This window comes from Taeniopygia guttata, chromosome 3, assembly GCF_048771995.1.
Source record: "Taeniopygia guttata chromosome 3, bTaeGut7.mat, whole genome shotgun sequence".
Lineage (NCBI taxonomy): Eukaryota > Metazoa > Chordata > Aves > Passeriformes > Estrildidae > Taeniopygia > Taeniopygia guttata.
Genome location: NC_133027.1, coordinates 78071764 through 78091671, shown reverse-complemented (window position 1 = coordinate 78091671; position 19908 = coordinate 78071764). Strand labels below are relative to the sequence as shown.

General features: G+C 36.7%; 1 protein-coding gene across 14 annotated transcripts in view; it reads left to right on the top strand.

The window, feature by feature from the left end:
• The window catches only part of MAP3K4 (mitogen-activated protein kinase kinase kinase 4), a 65536-nt gene that overhangs the window by 26350 nt on the left and 19278 nt on the right, over window positions 1-19908 (top strand). For 2 of the 14 annotated variants that reach the window (XR_012055137.1, XM_072927168.1), the window contains exons 5-18: window positions 356-502; window positions 1704-1861; window positions 2178-2294; window positions 2740-2839; window positions 2926-3009; window positions 4983-5249; window positions 7095-7244; window positions 8246-8407; window positions 10838-10971; window positions 12555-12633; window positions 13091-13228; window positions 14640-14718; window positions 16879-16975; window positions 17847-17981. Coding sequence is in view for 13 of the 14 variants with exons in the window: in XM_072927168.1 (XP_072783269.1) it covers window positions 356-502; window positions 1704-1861; window positions 2178-2294; window positions 2740-2839; window positions 2926-3009; window positions 4983-5249; window positions 7095-7244; window positions 8246-8407; window positions 10838-10971; window positions 12555-12633; window positions 13091-13228; window positions 14640-14718; window positions 16879-16975; window positions 17847-17981 (1847 nt within the window). In the remaining variant the exon portion in view is untranslated. The remainder of the gene's footprint in view (window positions 1-355; window positions 503-1703; window positions 1862-2177; window positions 2295-2739; window positions 2840-2925; window positions 3010-4982; window positions 5250-7094; window positions 7245-8245; window positions 8408-10837; window positions 10972-12554; window positions 12634-13090; window positions 13229-14639; window positions 14719-16878; window positions 16976-17846; window positions 17982-19908) is intronic. The other 12 variants (XM_072927171.1, XM_072927169.1, XM_072927170.1 and 9 more) reach the window with 12 other exon arrangements.

Below are 19908 nucleotides of genomic sequence, written 5' to 3'. Positions count from 1 at the left end.
TGTGTTTTGCCTGACTTGCTTCCATTGAAAGTGGTGATTTTGTGACTGTGAGGCCTTTTGCCCCTTTCTAAAGTAATTATCCAGTAAGCTGCTTGCTGTGGCATTGTGCAGAGAGTAAGTCTGAAACATCTGCCTGCATCTCCATTTACATTGATGTGGCAAATAATGGGAATGCAATAATCCTGGAAAACTAGTCACATCTTTCTTGCGGATGTGTAGAGCAGCTGTATTTGTTTCAAAAAGCTGTAGAAATTATTTAGTGGCAAACTAACGTATTGAGACAAACTGGGCTGACAAGGGATGAATTTGAGAGTAATGTCTAGGCTGATGGCAGTTTTGGGGTTTTTCCTTGCAGCTAGTGAGAGAGTGTAAAGAAGTTCTGAAGGGTGGACTCTTAATGAAGCAATATTACCAGTTCATGTTACGGGAGGTGTTAGATGACTTACAAAAGATTGATTGCAACATTGATTCTTTTGAAGAGGATTTGCATAAAATGTTAATGGTAAGCTTCAAAAAGGAGCGTTCAAGTAAGTGCATTGATCTGAATACTGCTAATGGAAGTCTGTTATGCCTTTTAGGGATGGTTGCAATGTTTTTTTTCCTATTTTGATACAATTTTATTGTTTTAATGGACTTGTAAAGGTAACACAGAAGCCAGTGCTGTTTTAGCAATACTGTTTTTTTTTTCTGTGGTACAGTATACTTGGAAATTGCCTGTATTTACCAAAAATAATTAGTATATAGAACTTTAAATTCCGTAAGTTTGAACTAAGCTTTTAATAACATTTTTAATATTGAATCAAATATAATTTTTGACTGGCATTAATTAATTATTAATTGATGCAATGTCTTAGTTTTAATGTGTATTCATTGTTGCAATTCCTTAAAACAGTCTTTTTAAGAAAAACACTTGACCTCTGAAAGTTCAGGGTTGGAACTAGATGATCCCTAAGGTCCCTTTCAACCCAGAAAATTCCATGATTCTATGATCGTGGCATTTTTACAGTGTAGTCTGAAAAAACCTGAAACCAATAGAAAGTATCTTAACCATTTTTGAGGAGGAATGTTATGGATTATTGAACTGAAATGAAAGGTAATGTTTTGCATTCAATATAAACCTGAAGGGCAGATGGTTAAAGAAAAATTTAACTTAGTGGGATTTTCTTTATATTTTAATGTTTGTATTTTAATATTTTTATATTTTATTATTTATATTAAAACAATAGTAATTAAATAAAGGTGAGAGATAAGACTTGATATAAAGGAACACCAAGTGTAATGTAGAATCTCAGAAACCTTTTCATGTTACTTATCCATATCCAGGAGAATATGTTCAGATAAGACCTTTTGACATAATCCAGTTAATAGAACATTTAGAAACTGGTTTTCAGCAGTTCAGCTTTAAAAACTCTGGCTATTGTAAGTATTCATTACTACAATGGTAAATAGCAGCACAACAAGCAAGGTGGTCAATATTTTCAGGAAGGTATTGTGAAGACATAGAATTTAATACTTGGTGAACCATAAATTGCACCTTCTGTGTGAAAACATGGAGCTCATTTTCAGTTGGAGCAAATAAAAATTATTGTAGAAATACCTTCTAAAAATTCTGTAATACTGAGTTTGTCTGTTGATTTGAGAAGTTCTAGTCCTTAACACCTTGTGTAACAAGTTCTGTTTAAATTATCTGTTTCCTTGTTCAGGTTTACTTTGATTATATGCGAAGCTGGATCCAAATGCTGCAGCAGTTACCTCAAGCATCTCATAGTTTAAAAAATCTGTTAGAGGAAGAATGGAATTTCACCAAAGAAATAACTCCTTATATAAGAGGAGGTGAAGCTCAAGCTGGAAAGCTATTTTGGTGGGTTTTATTTAATTCCTCTGCTTATGGTGTTGTTTTATACCAGAAGGGTACTCAAGTCAGCAGTTGTTTGGGATTCCCAGATGGGACTTCTTGAGATGTCGGTAAGCAGCTGTTAGTTTTTGTGAATGTATGGATTATTCTAGTGGCTGTACGTGTAGAACGCAGTAGGTGCAGGTGGCTTCTGTGGGCCCCAAAATGCTGCTTGTTTCTGTACATAGACTTGGAAACAGCTCTCTTGCACTAAGAAGGAAGAAATTGAGATGCTGTGCTATCTCAATAAGACTATGAAGTTCCACCCTTTCTGTTGCTACAGTGATATTGCAGGAATGCTGCTGAAGTCTACAGGAATATTTTTAGATTCTGGACTACAAGAGAGTTGTGATGAATTTTGGGCCAGTGCCGATGACAGTACTGCATCAGATGAAATCAGGTATTAAAAAATTATTTTTGAAATCAGGTATTCCTTAAAAAATTCCTTAATAATAACAAAACACTTATATATGTTTCTCCGCCTCTGACAGATACATAATGTATTTTATTACTTAGAATGCAAACTTGGTAAATGCAAGGCTTCACAGACTGTATCTCTGTATTTCTGTGTGCAGTAGTAATGAATCATAATTTTGGTTTTTTTTGAAGCCTAGTATCCTTCTCTGTAGGTCAGGCTATGAGAGGTTTTTATGTAATGATATTTGAATTAGATTTTTATATTCTTACAAAAAATGTGCCTACACAAATTAAATTTATTTGTCAGCTGCTTGCAAATATTTATGTTCTTCTTACTAACATATATGTCAATAATTATTTTCTAATGGCTGTGTAAGTGTAATATGATTTGTTAAAACATTGTCATTTCATTTCTACCAATGTTTCAGGAGGTCTGTTATAGAGACCAGCCGAGCACTGAAAGAGCTGTTCCATGAAGCTAGAGAAAGGGCCTCCAAAGCTCTTGGTTTTGCTAAAATGCTGAGGAAGGTAAGTTAACAGAGTCTCCTCTTACTTAAATGCTTTAAAGAAGTTTAGTCTGAAAGCATATTCCTTTGTTTTGTCATTATTTGTAGGACCTTGAAATAGCAGCAGAATTTGCATTGTCTGCCCCTGTGCGAGATCTTCTGAATGCTCTGAAAATAAAAGAGTATGTGAAGGTAAATTCACATAGGTAATAAAGTTTAAAGGCATGAAAGTGAACTGAGTATGCTAAGCAAAATCTCCAATATTGGCATGCTTTAATGTTTTAATGGGACATCTATATTTCAGCATTTAAAGTGTTGTGTATTTAATATTGAATTGTGGTAGTCAAATTCTGTACTTGTGCTTGTATGAGTGAGAGTGCTAGTCTCTTTTGGGAAATCAGTGCCTTAATTCCTTTTTTCCAAAGATTCTCTTTGTGATTGAGGAGAAACCTTTCTGTTTAATAATGCTTAGCAGTGAGTGCTATGAAACAAATACTTGCAAATCTATAAGTAAGTGTAAGTGTATACATGTCTGAGTAGATAATCTCAGACTGTAGACCTGTGTTTAGCTTTTATAAAGCAACAGTATTATAGTGGAGGTCTGCTTTAGCAAGTTTCCTAGAGAGAATTAAGGACATGAGAAATGCAGGGACTCTGTTCTGTTCCAGAGTAATTGTTGCTAGAAAACTGTTACCCTGCAAAAGTAAGTTAAGCTCTTGGTGCTCTATATTTACTGTATTGTAGAGTCCCACATTTGTCGTTTTTGCAAAATTCCTTAAAAATTCAGCTTCAACAGTTCAAATGTATTTGGATTTGCTGTTCTTTTTTGTCCTTCCATGCATTTAATATATATTTTGCAGTTGTGAAATAATGCACTAACTTTCATTACATGATTCCTGTTAGATTTATGTACATGTTTGCTAAATACAGAACTTTGTTGAAGGGGACACAAATTCACAGGAGAGAAGTTCATAAAGGACTGTAAATACATGGACAAAACAACTGGCTCAGCAGGGCACTGGTCTGTGAATTGTTTGAGTTGGAAAATAGCCAGGGAAATCAGTATATGTTTATTTTAAAAATAATATTGTCCCCCAGGTATGTAGTCTTGGCTGCTTAAAGACACCATATTAGTTTCAGTAGACCTTTTAAAGATTGTATCTTTTTCTTACATACATTTCTGGAAGAAAAAATTGTGTCTTGAGTTTGACACATCTGTTATACATGGGTTAAATGACACTTATTTTGATAATGAACACTTTATATACTGGCCCTCTAATATCATATAGGGAGCTTAAATTTTTAACAGCCTTTTCAGGCAGATGCTCATTAGTTTTGGGGATTTAATTTAGCTTTTAGTAACAACCATCTAGTATTTTGCATTTGCGTACAGCTTATAGTCCTTGTAGTTATAAATTGTGTCTGCCTAATGGTAGAAGTGCTGAATGCAGTATTTTATCTTAGCTTGATAACATTGCACTCAGAAAAGAGAGAATTTAACTCCACTGTGAGTTACCTCATGTCAGGTTAAGATAGTGGTTCTTTTACAGTCTGCTTCTGATGCCTGACTTGGTTGAAGTATTGCTACTAATGTGACAGATACAATTGGAGTAGTTTTTAAGTAGTAGCAGTGGTATTTTGTTAAAAGAGAATGCTCTAACTGGACTTATTCTGGCTTTTATGAAAGTAGAAGAATAATTTAATAATAATTTAACTTTTTTAGACAGATTTTTTACTCTTTGTCTTTTATAGTCATTGAGAAGAAAAATTCTCAAGGAATTTTTCTTTTAATACTCCACTCTTTGTTGACTAATTTACTTTTTAAAATATGTGTATATCTATTACATACTCATGTATGCATACATATATAGTATATATGTGAAACTGGACTTCTTTTGTAACAAAATTCCTTTAGAAGAATATGTAGAAGGATTAACTTGAAGTGCATAGAAAGAAGTCACTGAAAATGATGATCCAGTGGATTTCTAAAGAACTAATTTATAATGCATTTTGACTTCCAGTGTAAAAATAGCTGAAGGTATCGTTTTACTGTATATTGTACAGCCCATTACTATGGAGATTCTTCCTGTTGCTTAAATGATACTACCTATTCTATCTTTATTTGACATACTGACAGTGATATTCAGTGTATTTCTTTTCTGCAGGTACAAATTCCTGGACTCGAGAGTTTACAAGTATTTGTACCAGGCAGTATTGCGGGGGAGAAGGCTGTGATTCTGCAGCTCCTCAATGCAGCTGCTGGGAAGGATTGCTCCAAGGATTCAGATGAGCTTACATATGAGGCCTACTTGCTAATGACCAAACACAGTGACAAAGACCATGAATTAGATGACAGCTGGAGTGCATGGGAGGGTCAGCCGGTCAAAGTAGTGCCGCAGGTAGAAACTGTTGATACGCTGCGCACCATGCAGGTGGGTGTGCTCTTATTCCCCCACTGTTACCTCTACACTTCTATGAATGCTTATCCTATCAGATTAACTGGGGTGATTCAATTGAAGCTTGTGTCCTATTATAGATAATAAGAAGTGAAATTCAGGAATAAGATTGATCCTTCATTGTGTTAAATGCAAATATGAAATGGATTGTAGCATTTCCTGGCAGGATCAGTCTCCACAAATGTGCCTTTTTCAGAGTTGTACTTGTATAATAGTATTGAAAGAAAGAGATACTTTTAATATTTAATTGGGTGTTCAGAAGTGTGGATAAGACTTGAAAACAGGACATTTCTTTAAGAAATCATCAGTTTTCAAGAACATGTGATGGTTCTGTGCTTTCCACACACTGAGGCATGAAACCAGTTACTCTTGATCTTGGATGAATTGTGACATTTCATGTTAAATTTATCTGGAAGTTACTAGATGTTCAACAATTCTGCAGGAAGAAATGTTTCCAGTCATACTTTCCTTCTTCCCGAGCCAACAGAGTTTCCCTGCCAGCAGTTCTGCTGCACTCTGACAGCTGAGCCAGCTCCACGCCCCTTGCATTCTCATATCCTTAGTGATAAGCTGTGTGAATTTTCCTTTTGGTATGTCATGCAGTTCCTTGGATCTCTACCGTAAATGGGCTGTACTGTCCATGAAGAGAATGACTTTCCATGTCACTGTGCCTGACCTTTGGCATGGAGAGGGTTCTAGCAATTACAGGCAGTTGAAAAAGTCACTCCTTTACATACTGCTGCTTTTAACTTGCAAATGTGTTTTTTCTTGTTTGCCTGTCATTCTAATTGACAATAAAAAAACAGCCTTTGATAAAGTGCTTAGAAGTTCTTCGGACTTCCATCAAAGTTAGTATTTCATTCAGAAAATGAAAACAGCAATAGATTAAAATTGGTTTGCAAATGGTTTCTTCCTTATGTAAGTGCACATAAAACACTATGTTTTTGTGTTTATATGTCTATAACACTTACTAGGCTTTTTTTAAATCCAGGATTGAAAGGGTAGGAAATAAAAAGTCCTTCAGAAATATTCTGTCTTAAAAAATGAAAATGCATTTTGATTGCAAACTAGAGAAAATGTAAGGTGTCAGTTAAATACTCATCAAATGTAAGAATCTCATCAATACTTAAAGAATTTTGAGCATGAAATTATTCTTTGGGGAGAAGGTATTGAAAATCAGGATGAAGTAGGTCTTCCTTTATGAGTAACTTGTTGCAGATGGATTGTCTGTAGTTTGAAATCGGCAAAGCTTAGTATGGCAGCATCATCTGTGACTATATGCTTTTATAGACTTGTGCAATATCAGAACTCTGGTTTCCAAAACATATAATATATTGATAATTTTCAAATTTTGAGCAAATACTGTGTGTTAAATCTGTGTCTTTCCCTATTCAGTTGCAGGCTTTTTTCCTGAAGTATGCTGCGTTTCTTGGATAAAACCTCTTTGTTTATGTGATGCTTGTTATTTCCATCTACTTTGAGAAAATATAATTATTTTTTGCTTAGTTATTGCTTTTTTTCTGTGTAGCTAGTCTTAAGATAATTTAATGCAGTGCTTCCCATATTTTCCAGAAATGAATAGGGCCATATTCCTCATTAAAACTTTCTGTGGCATTTACCCTAATGGGAATCTGCCACTAGATGGGAGTTTTAGACGCCAGCATCAAGCTTTTCTGTGTGAATTTAGATTTTAATGAATAGTTACTAGAGGTCTTTCATATGTCAGAATTTAAAAATAACTGATAGGAAACTGGTGATATTGGATATATTTTTACAGAGATTATTTTCTTTTACAAGAAGTAGTGGTGTCTTGTATTCTAGGTTGATAACCTCCTCCTTGTAGTCATTCAGTCTGCCCACCTTGTGAGTCAGAGAAAAGCTTTTCAGCAGTCTATTGAAGGGCTCATATCTCTGCACCAGGAACAGACATCCAGCCAACCAATCATTGCCAAAGCTCTACAGCAGCTAAAGGTAAGCAGGTTTGGAGATTATTTATCAAAACTGATGGTGCTTTGCTCATTGGTAAGTAAAAAAGTGGAAGAAGATTTGATTGCAAAGCTCATGGCATATTCTGCAATTTTAAGTTATGTGGCCATCCTCTGTGGACTTTACTTTCAGTACAATTTTCACTCTGTTTTTGCAAATGACTTGTGAGTGTGTTTTTGAGCTATATTGGTGTAATAATTTCTGCATTGGGTAATTGGGAAATGAGTCCATAATGCAGATTAAATACAATAGCAACAGAGTGAATACCTCTTTGGGTGGCAGCAATATTCAATTGAAAGAAAGTGTATGATTTTCTAAAACCAAGTTCTGTCAAAGTCAGTGATCTGCAACAAGCAGCTTTTCTTCCTGTATTTGAAAATGCAAAAGTGGGTAGTCTCTCTGTCTGTTTTCTCTTGGATTTGGTTTGGGTTTTTAAATCTTTCTTTGCTGATTTTGTGTGTGTGATGTGGGGGTTTTTGTTTGTTTGTTTTACTTTTGTTTGATGAGTGTTTTCTTTGATGAGTTTGGTTTGTTTGTTTGTTTCTGAAGCTTTAAGTGGCTGTATCAAGTCCCTGCATTCAATAGAGGATATGTCCAGACACCAAGGTGAAAATAGAACCAAAAGCTTGGTCACACTATAGATAAAAGAACTCATTTTCTCCTTTCTTGTCTGTCTGGTTTTGGTTGGATGTTTTTGTTTGTTTTGTGGTTTTTTTGTTGGTTCCCCACTCACCCTTTTGCTGTCTTTGTTTTTAAAGTTAATCACATGCAAGTAAACTTTATTATAATACTTGTGTTAATTACAGGACTTGCTTCATGCAACTGCTGGAAAATGTTTGTTTTTTCAAGACTGAATGAATTTTTGTGGCATTATTATACCTTTTATTAAAATATTATAATTGTTAGATTCATATTTGCCTTATATTCTACAGCAGACAAGACTAAGTAATATTTTCTACCCCCCTACCCTTTTTCTTGTTAATCAGAATGATGCATTACAGTTATGCAGTAAGATAAGCAGTGCCATTGATAGAGTTGATCACATGTTCACATCTGAGTTTGATGCTGAAGTTGATGAATCTGAATCTGCCACTTTGCAGCAATACTACCGGGAAGCCATGATTCAGGGTTATAATTTTGGGTTTGAGGTAAGGAAACAAAAACCAATTGAAATTTCTGGTTTTCCATTGGTGCAAATAAGGTAACTAGTAACTGTGGAAATACAAAGAATTTATGGAACTATTGAATTATTTAGGTTGGAAAGGACCTTTAGCATAATCAATCCCAACTGTTAACCACCAGGTCCACCACTGAACCATGTCTACATCTACACATCTTTTAAGTAACTTCAGGGATGGGGACTCAGCCACTTCCTGTGGCCTGTTCTCATGCCTGACCACTCTGCCAGTGAAGAACGTGTTCCTAATATGCAATCTAAACCTCATCTGGCTCAATTTAAGGCTGTTTTCTCTTGTCCTAACACTTTTTACTTGGGAGAAGAGACTGACACCCACCTCACTATAACCTCCTTTCAGATAGTTGTAGAAAACAATAAGGTTGCACCTGAGCCTCCTTTTCTCCAGGCTAAACAACCCCAGCTCTCTGAGCCACTCCTCACAAGACTTGAACTCCAGCTTTGTTGAGCTTCCCTGGACTTGCTCCAATACCCAGTGTCTTTCTTGTAGTGAAAGGCCCAACACAGTATTTGAGGTGCAACCTCAGCAGTGCCCAGTGCCATTATTGCCCCAGTCCTGCTAGCCACACTATTGCTGATAGAAGCCAGGATGCCACTGGCCTTCTTGGCCCCCTGGGCACAGACTGGATCATGTCCAGCCAGTTGTCAGCCAGCACCCTCAAGTCTTTTTACCCCAGGCAACTTTCCAGCCACTCTTCCCCCAGCTTGTAGTGCTACATGGGATTGTTGTGATCCAAGCGCAGGACCTGGCATTTGGCCATGTTGAACCTCACACCACTGCCTTTGGTCCAGCAATCCAGCCTGTCTGCAAGGCTTTCCTGTACTCCAGCAGATCAACACGCCCACTCAGCTTGGTGTCGCCTGTGAATTGACTGAGGGTGCCCTTGATCCCCTGCTCCGGATCATTGATAAAGAAATAAAACAGGACTGGCCCCAAAACTGAGTCCTGGGGAACCCCAAAAGTGACCAGCTGCCAACAAGGTGTAGCATCACTCCTTAGGCCTGGCCAGTTTTTACACAGCAAACAGTGAACCTCTGTCTAGACCATGAGCAGCCAGCTTCTGCAGAAGAATACTGTGGAAAACAATGTCAAAAGCTTTACTAAAATACAGGTAGATGACATCCACAACCTTTCCCTGATCTGCTAAGTGTCTCACCTTCTCATATAATGAGGTCAGGTCAGTCAAGTGCTTTTCACAAGCCCATGCTGGCTGGGCCTAATCTCCTGGTTGTCCTGTAGATCCATAACCTTCAGACTGACAGGTCTGTTGTTTTCTGGATCCTCCTTGCAGTCCTTCATGTAGATGGGCCTCACATTTGGTAATTTGTAGTGAACTGTGACTTCCCAGTTTTAGCAGAACATCATAAAAAATGTGTCGCCTCAGAAATTTTACTTGAGAATAATTGAAAAGCAAAAAATTTATCTGATAAATCTGTTAAATTAGCAATGTCTGGAAATCTGAAAAGCTTTTAAGAACTTCATGATTTCAGGTATAGTCTTGTAAGCTCTGCTGCTTGGCAGCATTTTAGATTATATTGAAATAATTAAGGTTGGAAAAGACCTCCAAAATCAAGTCCAAACTTCAACTGAGTACCACTATGCTCACTAGACCATATCACAAAGGCCATATTTACTTACTTTTATAATACTTCCAAGGATGGTCACTCCAGCACCCTCTGGTTTAACTACCTTCTCACCATTTTTCAGCCTAGAATAGCATAATACTGTAACACGAGACATTCCTTCAGAGTTTGTGATGGTTCTTTGATGCAGTACGAGCTTTTGAGTGCTTGCATTAGAGTGCAGGCATTCAAAATGTTGCGTTCAGATGTTTTAGCTGTTTTGCTATTTGATTCCTCTGGGCTTTGTAAATTTTTTTAAAGATTGTGTCATATCCTAATGTACTTTTAGCATAGTCTTATAAGAAATAGCTGGTATTTGTTTGATTTTTAAATGCACATTGACAACTTTTTTATCCTCTAATGTTATTGATATATAACTAAAAATAAACACTACTTTGCAGTTCAATCTCTGGTTACAGAACCAAGTGTTTATGTAGGATGTTTCTTCAATGATGTGTATACTGTTAAACATCAGCACATGCCTGATGCACACAGAAAAACTCAGTGTGGCTTAGTACTGCCTCTCAGTGTATCGTATTTTAGATCATCATAATTTCATCATTTTCTTGATGAATTTTTTGTCTATAAGTAGGCAACTGCTTGCATAAAATAATTTTGTGAAAATTATAAAATCATTTTATAAAAAAAAGAATAGGATGTAACTGTTACCATACTGTAGAGTTTTGTTAGCTTGCAAATAACTTCAGTGGATATTGTTCTTCTTATTAATACGTGAAAAGTAATCTTTAGTTTCTTTCAGTACCATAAAGAAGTTGTTCGTCTGATGTCTGGAGAATTCAGGCAGAAAATTGGAGACAAATATATCAGCTTTGCCAGAAAATGGATGAATTATGTGCTAACAAAATGTGAGAGTGGCCGAGGCACTCGACCCAGGTAACAGACAACTTGTTACTGCCATGGTAGTTTTTGGTAGAGGTGAAGGGTTGGGCTCAAAAAATTGGAGTAAATTAAGTGATGTCTGGCTGGTGGCCAGTCACTAGGGTGTTCCTTGGGGCTCAATTTTAGGGCCAGTTTTTTTCAGTGTTTTTATCAGTGACCTAGGTACATGTACATACTAAATACGTTTGCCATACTAAATTAGGAGAAGACATTAGTTCCCTCAAGGGCACAGAGATTGTACAGAGAGAATTTGACAGATTATGAGGGCTGGACAATAACCAACCAACCTAAATTTTACAAATAACCTTGTAAAATTTAACAAGGGCAAGTGCCTGATTTTGTACCTGGTGTGCTGTAACTCTGGGTATCCATATAGATCAGAGACTAAGAGATTGGAGGACAGCCATTCAGAAAGGGACCTCAGGATTCTTACTCATTGTAAGCCTTGAGTCAGTGATGTGCCCAGGTGGTGAAAAGGAACATCTATATCCTGGGGTGCCTTAGGCACAACAGATCTGATCAGCTGAATAGAGTGATTGTACCACTGTGTTTAGCACTGGTGCAGCCTCACCTCGAGTACTCTGTGCACTTTTAAGCTCCTAATCTAAGAAGGACATAAAAATATTGCAGCAGGAAGGTCAGTGAAGATGGTGAAAGGACTAAAGGACAAGATGTAATGAGGAGTAATTAAGGACACTAGGTTTGCGTAGCTAAAGGAAGGGGAAAATGAGTTGCAATCTGCAACTTCTTTATGTCTTCTCTCTGGTGACTGTACAAGAGAAAATGGCTTAAAAATGGCATAAAACCTGCATTTGAGGAGTTTTTGATTGGATATTAGGGGAAAGTTCTTCACTGAGAGGTGGTCAAGCACTCTAAAAAGCTCTCCAGAAAAATGGTTGTGGCCCCATGCCTGCTGGTGTTCAAGAACCATTTGGACTGTGCTCTTAACTTCTGTATTGCCCTTTGTGGAGTCAGAAGTTCAATTCTGATGATCTGTGTGTACCTCTTCCAACTCAGGATATCTTGTGATTCTATTTGTATTTTGTAGGTGGCAGCTGCTAGTTCAAGTAGGTCAAAGAGGGAGGCAGTGGGAGACAGCAGGTAGCTGAAGACACAAGTCACTCCAGCCAAGTTACTTTACTTTGCCATTCTAGGCCATGAAACCACTGATGCCCAGTTATTACTAATCAGATAGTCATGAAATCTTTACTATCCTTTCAGTCTTGTTTCAGAAAGGAAACTTCAGGCAGGGATTACAGTGGTTTGGCTTGTTGCTCTGAAAAAAATGATGGTTAAGTTGATAGCATATATATGGGTGTAGATACATAGCATGGCCTGCTCACCTTATTTGACAGTGTCCTTGCTAAAATCAGTCTTTATCCCAATATAACTGGATAAAGGCTAACGTTTTTATGTTTTATATATTAGTCTGTTTTTTTTTTTTTGATGAGGAGTTTATCATATTTTAGAGAGGAAAAAATATTATCAGTTATTTGTTGTTCTTGGATGTAGTTGAAACTCTAAATGATGGCTTTAGCCAAAGACTATTTAATTTTCTGTCTTTTTCTTTTACGTAGATGGGCAACTCAAGGTTTTGATTTTCTTCAAGCAATTGAGCCAGCATTTATTTCAGCTCTCCCAGAAGATGACTTCTTGGTATGGATAAGTTTTTCTGCTGGTGTTTATTTATAAATGCTTGTGAAGCTATCAGTATATGTATTGCAGGGATACTTCTTATAAAACAACATCTGAACACAGATGCAGTTCTGTAACAATTGCTGTTGTATATCACTGTTGATGCTGCTATGTCTTCTGTTTGTTATATTCTGAGAAGAGTAGATTTGTGACCACTGGCAGTGATGGTTTCAGTTTGCTGACAAGTTGCTGGTACTGTCTTGGGAGGCCATCTCCCTTTGTGTCTTGGAAAGTTGACAGCAGCTTTCTACAGACATTCATAGTTGTGATAAATCAATTTCTAAGCTTCTGAGGCTTAACTAACACCCAAAGTTAATCTGTGGATATGAATACAGAATGCCTGCCATTTACAGATTTTTTTATTTTCAAGTAGTTCCAACATGAAACAGATTTTAAAGCATCTTTCTTTTGTTTGTAGTATGAAAAAGCTAGTATACTAAAGCTGGCTCTTTGCCTGCTCTGCTTTCCTCCTTTTTCTGTTCTGAGAATATATTTCTCTCATCTTGGTACAATACTACAGAGAAGTGAAAGCACAGCTGCCACAAAAGAGCAGAATGTGAGTGTCAGCACCTCTTGATTTTTACTTATTTCAAGATGTGTTATGAAATGTCAACCACATTAATCTTGCATAATCCAGAAAATACATGATTTAGTCTTTTTTTCACATGTATTTTTATCAGGAGTTCTGTATTAAATTATGTATTAGTCCTGCATTTGTGTTGCTGGGAAAGGGCTGTCTGCCTTAATGACAGAGTTAAGCTGGTGTTTGGAATACACTGATACTTTAGCTTTAGGAAGTAGCCCCTCAATTTCTTCTGCTTTGACACAGTTTCTGAAACAGACTTTGAACAAGTAAGGGGGAAAGAAAAGGGGGGAGCCCAAAACCTTAACTGCATTTTTGAACTTTTTTCTTTCTTAAACTGGATTTCAGTTGAGATCATCACTTGAAGCCACTTTGATAAATCTGTCACAGTATTTTACCTAGAGATGGCAATGTCAATCATGATCTCTCAGATACTACATCCTGTAGTGGAAGAATGATGGTCTATATTTCGAGCTCTACATTTCAAGATGAAATTCTAGCTCAGTCTGCATTGGTAAAATATGCTGGTCTGAAGCTCAATGCTTCTTTAGTTTTATAATTCTGTTTTTTCTTAGTCCTTGAAGTTCCTGGTCTTCGCTAAGTTTTTTAATTTCTGGAAGAAATTTTGGCTACACTGAGTGACTGGCATATAGAAGTGACCTTCATAGCAGCTTTACTGAAGGACATAATTTTACTGCTTTGTGAAGATGCATTATATTTCTGGTGTTCTGACAAGTAAATTGAACCAGAATTGTCACAGCTTGTCCAGAATTACATACCTATTGAATAGTACACCTAATAATTTGGCTCGGATTGTCTAAGGCCCAGTTCAATGATTTTAACTTCTAAAATCCCTTTCATGAACGTTTTGATAGCTTCATGGGTAGATAAGGAAAGTGCATCTCTTTTAATGTGCAGGGCCTAATATTTTTTGTTTTAACAGAATTTAATCTTGAGATTCAGGCCATCATATTTGCATTCAATTTTTCTAGGTTTCTTCTTGGGTTGTGGAGGGGGAGAGCAGAGAAGGTTGTTACACCTTTTTTCAGGAAATGTGATTTTAATTATATTAACAATGAACATTAGGTTCCAATACCTTTATGTTTTGAAATGTTCTTTATGATATGCCACTGTTCAGTTCTTACAGTTATGTAATTTTGACAAGGACAAAAGGCAAGACAAAGCTAAGACTTCTAGCTTTTAAAAAAACCAGTTAAGTCAACATGCTTATGTGGATCCATAAGTTTAATATAATAGGTTGACTATAGGGGTGCTTATCTGACAGATTACACACTTGAACAATGTAATTTTGTTACTGTGAGCTTTGTCACCATCAACCTTCATGTAACAAAATGTTGCAGCTTTTTATGTTTGTCTTTCCTAGAGTTTACAAGCTCTGATGAATGAGTGCATTGGCCATGTTATTGGAAAACCTCACAGTCCTGTTACAGGTTTGTACCTTGGTAAGGCAGAAGTTCTGGAGCTTTGCTGCTGCTGTTACAGAATTTTGGTTGTAAAGTGCTTTTAAAATGCAAGAAATACCAATAAAAATATTTTCAATTTATTTGTGATTGTTGATGTGAAACCATTATTCCTTGATAAAGTGTAAATATGTGGTAGTTTTACCCAAGAAATTTCAAGGCTTTACAGATTCTCTCCTCTCATTTTCTCATTCCTGTGAAGTCCTGCAAATCTTTTGGGAAAGGGCTATGTTGTTTAAAGCTTGGGTAAAGAAGTGATTTTAACTTTAAGAAGGCAGTTACAGCTCCCTCTCCCAAAGTTTCATTGTGGCACTGCAGTTATTTACACTTTGGCACTGTGGATTTTTTTGCTACTAATGGATTTTATATTATCAAGTACACATGAGTTATACATGGGAACTATGCAAAATAGTTCTCTGCTATAAAATATGGCATAATGTAAAATACATTTTTTAGATACGAATGTTGATATCATTAGAGTGAAATCAGCATATTTGATGATGCATCTTGAGAAAAGAATGTTTTGCCTGCTCTGTGTGCCTTTTGCTAATTTCTTTCTCAGCACTGTTTCTGTCTTTCTCCTCTCAACTCCAATTGACTCATTTAGTTTTCAAAATACTTTGTCATCTCTTTTATCTTTCTCCTGGTGCCCACGTCTTGGGTGGGCTTGATGATAGAAGACATGAGGGAGGGGTAACCTGCCCCCCAGAGGAGGTTTTCCAGTTTTTCAGGAAAGCTTGTTTTGATATCATTTTGGTGAGAAAGTCTTTTGCAGTGAAAGTCAGTCAAAGAAGCATAGTCTAAAATCAAATTTAGCCAGATTCTGTACATGATGTAAAACCTGTGCATTCACTTTCAGTAGTGCTGTTGAGAGGGAGGCCTGTCTTAGGTGAATCACCAGCATGATGATGCCAAATTATTGAAACTCTTTTAAATGCTATTGCAGACACTGCAGATCACAGAACTTAAATTGCTCAACAGCTTTTGTCTCAGAGGCATGCAGAGGAGGTGACACAGATAAGTGCAGACTTCAACAGCAGTCTGAAACCTTAATACGTGTGAAATTTAACATAAACTGTATCCTGGCTGCACATATTTCAGATACCTATTCCTACCTCCTGATCAGAAGAAAAATAAGACTTCCTAGTTATATTTGCATACCACTTGGAAGGACTTAAACCCACTGTGGTCTTTACTCCTTTTTCTGAAGCTGAGAATCCAGCTGTGTTTACGCTGCTGCCTCTAGACACATACCTATGTATCTCCTGATGTTTTATCCTGTCTTTTTGCTTTGTGAAGCAGCTGATGTCTACCTGGGTGGGATAGGAGCTGCATTCTGGGTCTCCTGCTAGTGTATATGCCAATTACAGCGGGACAATGAGCATCTGGACCTGCTGTCTTTTGCTTACCCTAGTAGTGCAAACAAGGCAGAAATGGAGCTCCCTGAGAGGAACCTAGCCTGGCAGAAAGTACTGACTCATAGCTTGGTGGGCAACCAGCTGTCTTCAGATGTGACTGCCACAGTATCTTTCTTAGTATTTAAGGAGGAGTTGGGGGCAGATGGTGCAGACTGCTCCTGGAGGCATTGAATTAGGCATAAAGACAGTGATTACCCATTTAGGTTTTGTCCTGTCCATTTGTACCACTTCCTTGGGGCAGACTGTCATGGGTGACATTAGTTTGGGTAAAACTGTCATATGTGGGTTTTTTCCACAGCTTAATTTGCTTTCTATTGCTGTCTGAGAAAGCTGAATTTTTACGGAAAGGAACATAATATTGCTCTTTGGTTTGCTAAGTATTATTTGGTTAATATTTATTTTGCAATAAGATTAATTTGTGAAGTAGGAATAATGAAGTTTTAATGAAGTATGTACACATTTTCTAATTGCTAGTTTTTGACTATCTGGGGAATTTTCATTTATGGATGAGTTAAGTAATACAAAAATATGAAAAGCTTTAATACATAAAATTGATTTCTTTAAAGTTGGAATAATATGTATTTTTATTAAAGAATAAGAAAATATGTGCCAGTTCACACTTAACTCTATAAATAGGAATTTGTTTAAATTTTGTGTCTTGATATGGCCCTTAAGAGAGATTTTCTGATATCTGAGTAAACATGATCTGTTTTTATGTTTGCAGCTGTTCATCGAAACAGTCCCCGTCCTGTAAAAGTGCCTCGGTGCCATAGTGATCCACCAAATCCTCATCTCATCATCCCCACGCCTGAAGGCTTCAGGTATTGAGCATTAGTACAGCATTTTAAACTGTTTTATTTTGCCTTGGCTATGCTGAATATCAGTAAGTGGAACGCCTTTTCTTTCCCTTTGAGGGCAAAGAAGATAGAAAAAATTAGCATGTAAGTGATCCAGAGTTTATTGATGTGCTTTTACGGACAATACAAGTTTCTTTTACTTGCTGCTTGGCCACCCCTCTTTCTGTTGGTGCATGGGTTCTCACTTTGAAGTCATTCTCATCCCTTTATCTTTCCTGAAACCAGTGTTTCAATGTAAAAAGCTTTAATTCAGTGAAAACTGGTCATTAACAACACTTCTATTTCCTTCCACACTTTGAATGCCTGCCTAAGTTCCTGTGGCAGTGCTTTCTGGAATTTACATACATGGAACTTAAAAATGTAGCATTCTGAGATATGGTGGCATTTCTGCATCATTACCAACCTGCTGTGAATAAGCTTAAAACAGTGGATCTTTTCTCTTGCCTTTGAAAGTGTTGACATGAGAATTATTGCAAAAATAGCTTAAAAATTTTTTTGAAATAAACATCACCGTGCATAATTTTACACAGAGGGCCCTATTTTCCAAGAATATGATGACAGTGAGAAACTCTACAATTGACTTTTCTTTCAGAAGCCACTTAGCTTTGCAGAAACTAGTAGTATTCTAAAGATTTGAAGATTTTTATTTTGAGGATTATTATTACTGTATGCATTAGCAGCCACAAAGCTTTTGAGACCCAGAGCTATTCCACATAAAAATTGTTGTGCAATTGAAAAACATCTGAAATTAGGCATCATTATACACACTTCAATATTTTGTTTCTAAAACAAACTCTGAACTCCATACATTTTTCTTTTTAACTGTTTCCTGAAGTTTTTCTTCTTGCCACAGCACGCGGAGCGTCCCTTGTGATGCGCGGAGCCACGGCAGTGTTGCTATGAGTCGCCCCGCTCCCATCGGGAGCGACTCAGCCCAGCCCAAACCTCTCAGCAGTGCAAATGAGACCAGGTAGCTGCGCTCCGTGATGTAGCAGACTCATCCTCCCTACATCACCACATAACTGTTCCCACATACATCCTAATAGCTCCTTTGCACCGCGCTCTTCCCTCCCATCGTGTCTTCCACTGGCTCCTTCATTCATGTTCCGCTTGAGCAAAATCACGTGTCTTAGAAATCATTGATGAGACCACTTTCAGATTCAAAAAGCCTGAACATGTGGTAGTTAAAGCATGCAGTTCTGACATAGGTTTGCTCAGTAAAACGTCCATGCAGTGAACATATGCCAGTCAGCTCATTGGTATAACTTCAGTAAATAATTAGTACTGATAACTAACGCTTAGAATCATAGAATCACTTCCACTAGGATAACTGCAAGATACAACCAAGGGCAAAGATTTTCTTTTTTTTTTTTTCATGTTGGCTAACAGTTTTGGTATTGTTATTGTCTGTCATAAGTATTTTCAAATACTGTATAGTGGCAAATGCAAAATTATACACATGAGGATTTTTAAAAATCATTTCTCCTACACCTATTCTTAGGGTGGTGCAGAATAAACTTAATATGAAAGAAACTATTCTTGTATCAGGACATGTAACAGAAACTGCTTCTGTATCATCATAAGTGATTCTTTTTGCCAGACTTATGTTAGTGTCTTCCTTGTTTTTTGATGCTGTAATTTCAGACTCTTGGTATTTCTTCTTGTATTACAAGTCAGACCACTGACATATCTCCCAACTTGATTTAACCATTTTATTCCCCTGCACCCCTGTCTGTGAAAAGCCTGCTCTTAACACAGTGGTGTTATCTTAGGGTTTAAAAATAGCTTTTTGGATTCTTATTTCTACTGCAGAGTACCAAAAGTTCTTTGGGATAGAAATTCATATGAATGGATACACATATCTGACTGCATCACAAAGCTGGTAGAGAAAAAAAGAGGTGGTGAAGGAACAATAGATTGGTGGGGACCAAAGCAAACTTGGATATAACTTGATTATAAATTGTTTTGTAATAAATAATTTTTGGTTGTGAACCAGCAGACCATCATAGCTTGATTTGTTATCCGATGCATGGCACAAGCATGCGTTAAGCTGTTAAGAGGGAAGTAAATTGCCACTTTTTATATGCAATCTTTTATGCAAGTTTTTTATTGCAAGATGTGACTTGCACCTTATACAGCAGCCTCCAGATGTATAGCTTATGAATCTAAGTCTTTTTTTTGGTTGACAATATATCTTGAAATTTTTGTCATTCAAACATAGACAGTATTTATAATTTATGCTTCTGTTTTAAGCCCCCTCATGGAAAAGACAGAGTAGGCAGTAGTCTGCAGCATTGGAGTAGCCCTTTCAAGTAATTAACACGCTAGAAAATTTTCACTGAGATGTTCTGGCAGCTTTATAAGCTGACAGTGGGATGGATAATTAGTGTTTTTCAAAGACTTGTTTTTTCCTTAGAGTTCTCATATTTTTTTTCTGAAACCATTTTTCTGATGGTTGTTCATAAAATATCCCATAATCTTGTTTTTTTTAATGCACTGTCTGGATTTTTAAGTAGCGTTTAATACTCTGTATGAGCTAGGAATCATTTGAAGAAAAAAATTTATGAAAGCAGAGACAGAGTTTTGAAGGCTGTTGGGTTTTTTTTAGGGGTTCTGTTTATTGAGGAAAGGAAAATACTACAATGTAATATATTTCTACAATTTTTTTTTTTTGTTTTAGTATAGTTAAAAGAAAGTTGCAAGCTTTGATGCATTGTGGTCCTAATTATGAATTTTGTTTATTTGTGCTCCAAAAGAGAAATGGAATCCTTTGGATCATCGAATTGTTTTGTGGTTTGGCAAAGTGCGGAGTCCAGTGCTGAAATAGCACAAAGACAGAAGCTTTGTACACTTTCCAGAAACTCTTTAGACATTTAAGACGTGATTACAGGCATTAA